Source organism: Pituophis catenifer, unplaced genomic scaffold, assembly GCF_029215685.1.
Source record: "Pituophis catenifer annectens isolate HBS135680 unplaced genomic scaffold, rPitCat1.0.hap2 SCAF_1, whole genome shotgun sequence".
NCBI classification, from domain to species: Eukaryota; Metazoa; Chordata; class Lepidosauria; order Squamata; family Colubridae; genus Pituophis; species Pituophis catenifer.
In genome coordinates this window covers 189,973,297-189,983,287 of record NW_027256881.1, presented here as the reverse complement: position 1 = coordinate 189,983,287, position 9,991 = coordinate 189,973,297, and the positions used below count along the sequence as shown (strand labels likewise).

The 9,991-nt window shown below is 40.4% G+C and overlaps 1 protein-coding gene across 1 annotated transcript in view; it reads left to right on the top strand.

Moving 5' to 3' along the window:
- Positions 1-9,845: 9,845 nt before the first annotated feature.
- Positions 9,846-9,991, top strand: part of ZNF804A (zinc finger protein 804A) — a 243,214-nt gene continuing 243,068 nt past the window's right edge. Inside the window, exon 1 of the mRNA XM_070956864.1 lies at positions 9,846-9,956. Coding sequence (XP_070812965.1) covers positions 9,846-9,956 — 111 coding nt within the window. The remainder of the gene's footprint in view (positions 9,957-9,991) is intronic.

Sequence of the window (9,991 nt, the reverse complement as noted above, 5' to 3'; positions counted from 1 at the left end):
ACCCTTTTACTAAAATGAGAAAAAAAAAGTAGAATGTAATGGGAAAAGGACAGATTAATAATTATTGCCTCTTCCTATCTATTTCTCTCTCTTTTTATAAAGAAAGTTGACAATAACCCACATGTCCAAGAATCATTTCCTCTGAATAGGTCAAAGTCCTGAATTTCTATAGGAAATGATAGAACTATTCAGGACCAAAATATACATGTTCTTTTTTTTTTTTTTTAAGTCTTTCATCGTCAACGACTAGGCTAGTGATGTACATCTGAGAGAGCCTTGGCAATAAAAGACATAGATATTAATATGTGACAGATTGCATCTTTCTGTTCATGGTCAAATGCAAAGCTGAATATTTCTACTGGAGACTTGCCCCCTACTAATTATGCTGGGATTACTCATAAAAATGAGAGTTTGATAAAATATTAAAGTGGCAGAATATTAATCTTTACTGCATGTCTGCTGCAAATAAAATGACACGGGTACATATGCATTCACAACATGCATCAATGACTGGATGAAACTTGCACATTGCTTTGGGCTCCCATAAGCTGCTCAGAAACTGTGCAGGTACTAGAGATGATAAATTAGAGGTATTTACTGTTAGGGATCTGAAATCCAAAAATTACATAATGTTGCATAATTCTATCTTTGCCTGCAGTGCTGATCCTAGTAAAAGGAATCCCAGGAAATGAAAACCAATATTTTTTTCTCCTTTTCCACCCCCCTTTCCTCTCTTTTTACTTTTTTATATTTTTCTTAGTTTGAATTAGTGTTTTATCTGTCTATTTTGAACATCAATAAAATCATCATAAAAGAAAATGAAAAGTGATAGTGAGCGTTCTATAATATAGACACAGACTCTTTTTCCCTCCACAGATCACAGTTGTTAGATGCTAAAAACATGTTCAGTTAAATATCTGAGTCCTGCACTGAAGCCTACCTGAAAAACTGCCTTTAGCTTGATAACAGAGAAAGACCCTTTGCCTTCTTCTGTATGGTTTTCCTTTGAGTTCTTGACAAATGCCATCTTATTCCACCTAGCCACTAGCCACTTCCCTGATTGTCTCTTTTGAAGACTTAATTTCCTCTGCCATGTTCATTCTCCTTTTCCTTATCCTTATCAGAAACTTGCTGCTGTTTCTTTTTTCTTAGCATAGGATGAGGAGTCCTTGCTGTTCTCTGAACTTGGTTGTTTTCTTGCAGATGTTCCATTACCTAAACTAGGTAACATCATCCGTGCCTGATGATATTATCTAGTTTGGGTAATGAAACACTGCAAGAAAAACAACTAAGCTCAGAGAGCACCACAGGGACCCCTTGTTTCAACCCTGAGTTACAAGTAGTTCTTCTTTAAGATAGGATGCCAGAACTATTTAAAATATACTCAGGGTATAGTCTAAACAGTGCTAACTACTGTATATCTTCTTATAGCTTCAGTCTGAGGCAGCTTAAATTTGCATTTGCTGTTTTAGTCTTTAATGTCATACTAGTGATTCATACTCAACTTGTCACTGACTACAGCTTCACACTTACTATTACACAGCGAGTTTGATTCCCTCCCCCATGAAGAACGTGGTCTTTCTTTTTATGAATTACGTTCAGTCATCTTTAGCGCTTCTCCAACTTATCAAAGATTGTTTGATTTTTGTTTTGTTTTGTTTATAAAGTAGACATTTTATGTAGGTAAGTATCTGCAAAGGATTCTACTGAAGAGATAGAGAAGAGATATATAAAGAATGGGTATAAGAGATATTTGTGTCTTCCAATCAGTCACATTCATTGGCCAGCTTCATGCTAAGGTATATACAAGGTGCATGTATTTTTTGGCTTCACACAATGTATGAAATGAATTGTAGTTTGTAGATCATTGTTGATTGATTAGTATGTTTTTTCAACCCAGATAGCTAACTCATTGGAAAATGATAGCTTAATATAATGTATATGTTTTTGCCAATTTATCCAGAAACAGCATTAAAATAATTTCAAGGGTTTTCTTTTTATAAACATTGATATTACAGCAGCCATGAGTTTTCAGCTCTCTGGACCTCTAGATGATCCTGGAACATTTGTTATTATTTCATTTGAACATCTTCAGAATCACATTTGAGTTCCTAAAACTTTTGATTGGCTACCACTGGGACTTGGAGATTTGTTAGCTTGTCAATAGACAATGTCCTCTAAGTCTCTTCTTATTCAAATCCATAATTTCCAGATCACTAGAGATAAGCCTCATCTCTCATGGTTTCTGGAAGGAAAAAAACCTTTTGGAGAAAATATAACATTGTGTTCGTCCATCCATCCATCCATCCATCCATCCATCCATCCACCCACCCACCCACAGGGTTGTACAGCATTTCTCGGTATATTGTAGTACAGTGGGAGACACACAAGGCTGTTATGTAGGTTACATTTTGGTTCTAGTACTTGAAATATATTAGCAATGAAAGAAGGTGATGTCCTTATTTACAAAGGATTACTTAATAATATAAAATCTTCATCCGCAATCCGAATTAATACCGATCACATTCTGGCAATCTCAGTGACATGTTGACTAGGTCTTAAGGTGCTATTCGCATTAAATTAAATATTGTATAAGTTTGTCATAAACAACAAGTATAAAAATTGGAATGCCTTGTTTTTCAGTGAATCAAAACTGAAATGCTGCCATAGTATTACTTTGGGGGAGGGTTTATTATTATGTCTAATACACAGAATACTGATGTAGGGCATGAGTCTTAAGAGTGACATTATTTTAAATAGCAATGGAGAATAAGTAGCTGATGCACTCTGCTTGTATGTGTGAGTGCGTGTGTGTGTGTTTATATGTAACAAGTTTACATCATTGTTTTGTAATGAAATCGCCATCTTCTTCAGATTGAAGCAGAGGCAATTTAACTGAAAGGAACAAATCTTGACAATGTCTTGTCCTTCCCAATTTGTAACTTCCCAACTTGCAACAGATAGCAAATCTTGGTGGGTGAGTGAATGACAGCTGTCAAAATGATCTCCCCAAGTTGAAATGAGTATTAAGGAAGATAGCATATTCTGGTAAGTGGAAACTGCCTATCATAAATTTTTGCCTCTCTTATCATGGATACAGATGGTAAAGATAGTAAATCCTGACAGGGAAGTGACATCTATCAGTATTTCTTAGATATACCTTCGGTTTTCTAACTGTAGAATAATGCAATCATCTTATTTTGCAGCTAGACAGCAAAACAGTCTGGAAAGTATTTTCCTGCAGCTACCAGCATCAGGATGCCTTCCAGGTGTGTGTTTTCTTAACTGTGGCCATACTGACTGGGATTTCTGGGAAACTGAAGTCTGAATATCTGGAGGGGAAGCAGGTCAGAAGGCTGCATCACAAGAATGGAATTTGTAGCCATCTACATTTTTCAAGATTCAGTTCTAACATCCATTGATTTTACTCTTTGAAGCTGCCAGAAATTTAGATATAAGACTATGTAAGAATATATCTGTGCAATGGTGAATCTAAAGAAAGGTGTAGCATTTTGAGAATAATTAAAGATGGGATGAATATTATACATTTAATGCTTTCTTAATTTTTAATCACACCTGTAAATCTTTCAAAACAAGTTCCCCAAATATAAGTGTGTATTGTACACAAGCAGAAGCACAAAACATTTAATAATGTGGCAACAGGACCTTGTAATTCTTCAGATGTTGCTGAACAGTGATGCCCAACATTTGTTACCCCTGGCCATATTGGCTGAGCTGCTGGAGGATTGCAACATGTGACAGTAACAGATTCTAGGTGATATTTAGGAAATGAGCCAGAAAAATTACCATGTAACTTCATGCATAATTAGTTAGATGTTTGTCCAGGGGATTCTACGTGGATAAATATATGTGGGATTTCAAATTTAAGGCATAATCCAACATGAAGGAGAGGCTGCCACATGAGGCATTGAATTCTCCTTTGCTAGTCTTCAGAAGCTGAATGGCCATCTGTCAGAGATAATCTACATTGAGATGGAGTTGAATGAGATGGCCTCTCTGGACACTTCTGTTTCTAGGATTCTATGAAATGTTTGCTAACATCTAAGCGCAGATACATTACAAGTAAACACATTCTTTCATGAGTTGCATATAAGATAGAAGACTTTCATAAGGTCACGTACGCAGTAGCTACAGCAGAAGTAGCAAATTCTAACAGAAGTGATATCCATCAGTTAAGATTCTATGTTTCATCTCTCCTGCACTAAATACCTTGTGTCCAGCGGCTTCATTTCCTGATGCCTCAAAATGGTGATTCTAAAAGCTAAGCCTTGACTCAGATTTTAATTTTTCTTAATCTACCCATTAAAGCTATGGAAGAATAGCCAGGGCAATCATTTGAAAATAATGTTTTGCAGTGTGCCATTTTCCAGGTCTGCTGAACTACAATATTTTTCATCCCAAACAGTGTAGTTTTCTTATTCACACTGAAAAAATGGCTTAAAATAACCAGTGCCATTTGTACTTTAACCTAAACTTTGTAAACATAGTGCTTATTTAGAGAATTTCCAGACTCCCCCAAGTGGATAACACAGAAATGCAGTTTAGAAGAGATTGTGAAAATAAGAATTCTCCAAGAAGTCATTATGCATATGACTTTATGCTCTACCCTTTCTCTGCTCCACCCCACAGCCCCCCAAGCCCCAATGAGTTTCAGAATATATGTATATATTTATTAACAATCATTATCTGAGACATCTCTGGCAACCTTCTCAGATAAAACCTTGGAAAGGAGGAGAAGAGTGGCCTACACTCTTCTTAGGACCAGGGAAATTTGCTTCTCTAGCACCAACACATGACAAAGGAGTTACTTTTTCATTTCAAAACCTAATTCATTAATAATAAACTTAAGAGTTCATTTAAAAAAAATAATAGATGTCTTTATATTTCATTAACTTTAATTGATTATGTGCCATTAAGTTGGTACAGAATTTTAACAATCACAAATAAATCTCCAGGATCATCTGTTTCCAACCTGGTTCTTTGAATCTTATAATAGTGCACCCTTTGCCATGGTAACCATGTCCATCCACCTTCCTGCTATTTGTTCTTTTCTTCTCTTTCCTTCCATCTTTCCCAAAATTACAGACTTTTTTAGAGAGCTGCTAGAGGTAGGTCAAGTTGAGGCTGGTCATTTGTGCCTTGAGTGAGAACTCTAGGTTGATTTGCTCAATGATCCATTTGTTTCTGTGCCTGGTTATCCATAATATTTTCACATAACGTCTCCACAATGAAATTGAAAGGTATCAATATTCTACCTAGTTTGTTCATGGTCCAACTTTTGCTTAACATATTTATATGGATATATAAACATTTATAACATACAGATATATATGCATACACACACATATACCTATTCATATGAAAATAGCTAAACTGTATAAATGTCTGTTTAAAGCTAAGATATTCACTCACAAATCCTCACATTAAAAATTCATACTTAAATGTCTGTAGATGAGTCTACAAAGCATACTATATTATGCTTAGTGTAATCATGGTTTATTAAACAAACTATAGCCAGAATATTGTGCTAAATCATAAAGTATAAATAGATTAACTACATTAAGACTAATCATACAATTACATGAAAGCTTATTTTCATATATGAACCCAGATTAGTTTACACTTGATTTCAGCCATACATATCTACCATGTTATCATTGAATGAAAATGTATTTGTTAAGGTAGGAAGTACATATTCTGGGATATCACCAACTATGATACAATTGTGGGTATTATAATCTAAAAATGATGGAATCTGGATTATCTATTCTTTTATTTAAATTGTAAATGTATTGGGATTTATCCATGAATGTGTAGGATTACAGATGACTTAATTGTCACTGTTGATTTGAAAACCAGTATTTTAATACCATTGCTACCCTATTAACTGTACAAAATACAGTACAACTTAGAAATAAGAGCCTTGGTAGTACAGTGGTCTAAGGCACCCTGTTATTAAGCTGGTTATTAAGACCAGCTGCCTGCAATTACTGCAGGTTCGAATCTCGCCAAGGCTCAAGGTTGACTCAGCCTTCCATCCTTTCTAAGGTAGGTAAATTGAGGACCCAGTTGTGGGGGCAATAAGCTGATTTTGTATAAATATACAAAAGGATGAAGGCTATTGCTGAGCACATTGTAAGCTGCCCTGAGTCTCCGGAGAAGGGCGGCATATAAATCAAATTAAAAAAAAATAAATAAGACCTTTTGATTTTTTATAGTTTGGTGTATATAAACAATAGACTTCTATCCAAATGATAAGTGATACTGAATATTATCACCATATTGTGTGAAATGATGGATTATTTCAGAAATAATATTGTAAAACACAGTGACCATGAGTCTCTGACCTGTTTGGAATTATAACTCCCATGGACTCCAGCTTCAGTAACTAGAAACTGTAAAAATTGTACTCCAAACCACAAGTTCCTCTACTCTTCTTATAAGGAATAAAACTGGATTCAAAAATTACTCTGCCCTATAATATGGCCCATTTATGAATTATATAAACCCAGTTGCTGATAATATACAGTAAATCATCTAAGCAGTTAGCACTGAGGATGACAATACCCAGTTAACCGTGTTTTCTCAATCATACTTGATTGTTTGCTACAATCTATGACTACCAGCTAACAATGTTCTTTGCATGGAAACCAGTGGTGGGTTTCAAAATTGTTTACTATCGGTTCTGTGGGTGTGGCTTGGTGGACATGGCATGGCAAGGGAAGGATACTGTCAAATCTCCATTCCCACCCCGGGGGACGGATACTGCAAAATCCCCATTTCCTCTCAATCAGCTAGGACTTGGGAGGCAGAGAATAGATGGGGGCGAGGCCAGTCAGAAGTTTTACTACCGGTTTATTTATTTATTTATTTATTTATTAAATTTTTATACCGCCCCCTCTCCCGAAGGACTCGGGGCGGTGAACAGCCAAGATTAAAAACACACAATACAAATATTAAAATGCATTAAAACAGAATTAAATTATCTTAGGCTTCTCCAATTTAAAACCCCGTTACCCATAAAATTCACCAATTAAAAAATTTTAACCCAGCCCGGCTTGCTGAAACAGAAAAGTCTTCAGGGCCCGGCGGAAGGTCCGGAGATCCGGGATTAGTCGTATCCCTGGGGGCAGCTCATTCCAGAGGGCGGGTGCCCCCACAGAGAAGGCTCTTCCCCGGGGGGTCGCCAGCCGACATTGCCTGACAGACGGCACCCTGAGGAGACCCTCTCTGTGGGAGCGTGTTGGCCGGTGGGAGGTTATCGGAGGCAGAAGGTGGTCTCGTAAATAACTGGGTCCTAAGCCAGGGTCCGAACTACTCAAAATTTCCGCTACGGGTTCTCCAGAACTGGTCAGAACCTGCTGAAACTCACCTCTGGTGTAAACTATTTTATTCTTTTAGAATTACAGTTCGTAAGACCAACAATTTACTTCTAAAACCTATTTCAGTTCTCAATTTAATGTATAATTAAATAACTTTAGCGTTAGAATTTATTTTAATGCCAAGCCAATTACGAAAAAGATTTCCTTCTCGCTATCCACTCTCAAACACCAGCACAGAGTTCATACAGCGGTGCAGCGCAATGGGCCCAAAGAAAGCGGAGTGTGTAAAGCCTACAAAGAAAGACACCAGACAACCGTCTTGCACCTGCTCGTTTTAAAGACGCCGGAGAGAGTCTGCGTAGCCATCCGCTTTAACCAATTAAGCCATCTTCAAGTTACGAAAAGAAAGAGGAAAGGGAAAAAAAAAAAAAGTAAATCCATTGAAGAAGGCGCGGTCCCCAGGCTGACGGCTGGCTGTTATCGATCCCTTTAAGTGCCTGCTAATGCCAATAAAGTACGCTCAACCGGGAGCGGCAAGACGGATGAGGCGCTGCTGGCAAAGCGAGCTCGGGCGAGCAGAACTTGTTATAGACTTGAGGAGCGGATCATTAAAGGGTTAACCCGGAGGAGGAGGAGGCGGGGCAAGTCGGGGGCGGGGAAAGGAGGGCGCTGAAGGGGGCGGGGCGGGGAAACCCTATAAAAGAAGCCGGCGTGTGATAATCGCGCGGTGGTGCTCTCAGTGAATGGGGGCTAGCAGCGTTACGCTGCAAGCGTATTCGCGTGCGAATTGAATTACCCCCCCCCCCATCTATTAGTGTATCTCGCGCTTCCTGGGACTGCCCCGCCCTCAGCTATCCGTGAAATTGGGCTCCCGAGGGTTAAGATTTGACGTGAGGCGAACTCGGTCAAGCTCGTCAGGCAACGCTCTGTGGGAAGCAGACCTCAAAAATAAAAATTAAATAAATAAAAATAAATAAACCCGGATATCACAGCCGAGGGACTCGTTTCAATTGTAATTTCCTTCAACAGGGTGGCCCCAAGATGTGCCGCACTACAGCATATCTCTCTCTCTCTATATGTATATATATATATTTATATATATATATATATACAGCATCTCTCTATCGCTAGTCAATCCGGGTCTTGGGATGGTGGAGGTTGCTTTCCAACACATTTCGCTTTTATTTCTTCCCCCCAAAGAAGCAGTCCTTGTCGCAATTCTACGAGCAGGCGGTTTTTAGAGAAAACGCGCTTGTGGCTGTCCCTGCATTCGGTTCTCAGGTAGACGGCCTCCGAACCGAGAGGCTCCATATTGCTTTCGGGGTTATTGTTATTGTTATTATTGTTATTATTGTTATTATTGTTATTATTGTTATTATTTTTAAAAAATCCCTCTTCCTCAGATCTCCATCGGGTGGCTTCCTCCTCGTGCAAAAATAAATAAATAAATAGAAATTCCTTCACAGTCTCACAAACCCTTGAAAAGAGACCTGGGCCGGTGTGGCTTTTCCCCGAGCGAGGATCCGGCAGGAGACCTGCCCCCCGCTTCCCCTTCCAAAGGGAAGGGAGCAGCTGCGATTGTCACTTCGCTGGGAAAGGGGGATTCGCTGCCGCGGAGGGAAAGGCTTCCCTCCGCCAGCCAGGCAAAGACAAACGGTTGCCTTTCCCTTCTGTTTTGGGGGAAGGGAGCTGAACGCCACCTCCCCTTTTATACCTGGGCAACGGCGGCAGCCCCTGCTAGGATAGGGGATGGGGGGGGTGTCCCCTCTCGATCTCCCGCCCTGATTGCTCTTTCCCGTGGAGCGCTTGAGAATTTAGAGAGAGAGTGTGTGTGAGTGTGTGTGTGCTTATTTTCTTTCTTTTTTTTTCCTGAAAAGGGGGGAGGAGACGGCAGCGTGTGACAGATGCACTTTCCTGACAGCTCCGAGCTCAGCCTAGTGGCTCCCTGCCATTGGCTCAGTGCAATGGAGCGGCAAGGCTGTGCGCTATAATAGCGCCATGCCTGCGAGAGGCAGCAGCTCAGACTCCTTCAGCGAAGCCAAGGAAAGATGCTGCTAATGCCGCCGCCGCCGCCGCCGCCGCCCCCCTTCTTCCTTTGGCTGCTGCCTGCTCTGCGCTGACGGAAAGAGACTGTGATGAATGCCCGCCGGCTCCTGCTGTAGCTAAGGTTGCCCGGCCGCTCGATCTGGCTCCCCGCCTTGAGAGAGAACGAGAGAGAGAGAGAGAGAGAGAAAGGAAGGAAGGAAGGGAGAGTTAGGCTGCTGCTGCTGCTGCTATTACCGCCGCTTTTACTTGGAGACAACAGCCGGAGGGAGAGCAGTACATGCCTCTGTGTATAGCCTGGTTATTCCCCGGATCAACCAGCTCCTTCGCCGCTTCCTGGTCTCAGCCAAGCCGGCCAAGTCCAATCATCTACCCCACGGCCGGCGCCTCACAGCCTCTGCCTGGTCTGGCGCCTCCGGGGTGTATGGAAACGGCGGCAGCCCGCGAGGCCGCTGCTCCATGGAGTGTTATTACATTGTCATCAGCTCCGCGCATCTCAGCAATGGGCACTTTCGCAACATCAAGGGAGTTTTCCGAGGTCCCCTCAGCAAAAACGGCAACAAAACTCTGGTAAGGTGTTTGTTCCCCTCCCTTCCCTCTCCGTT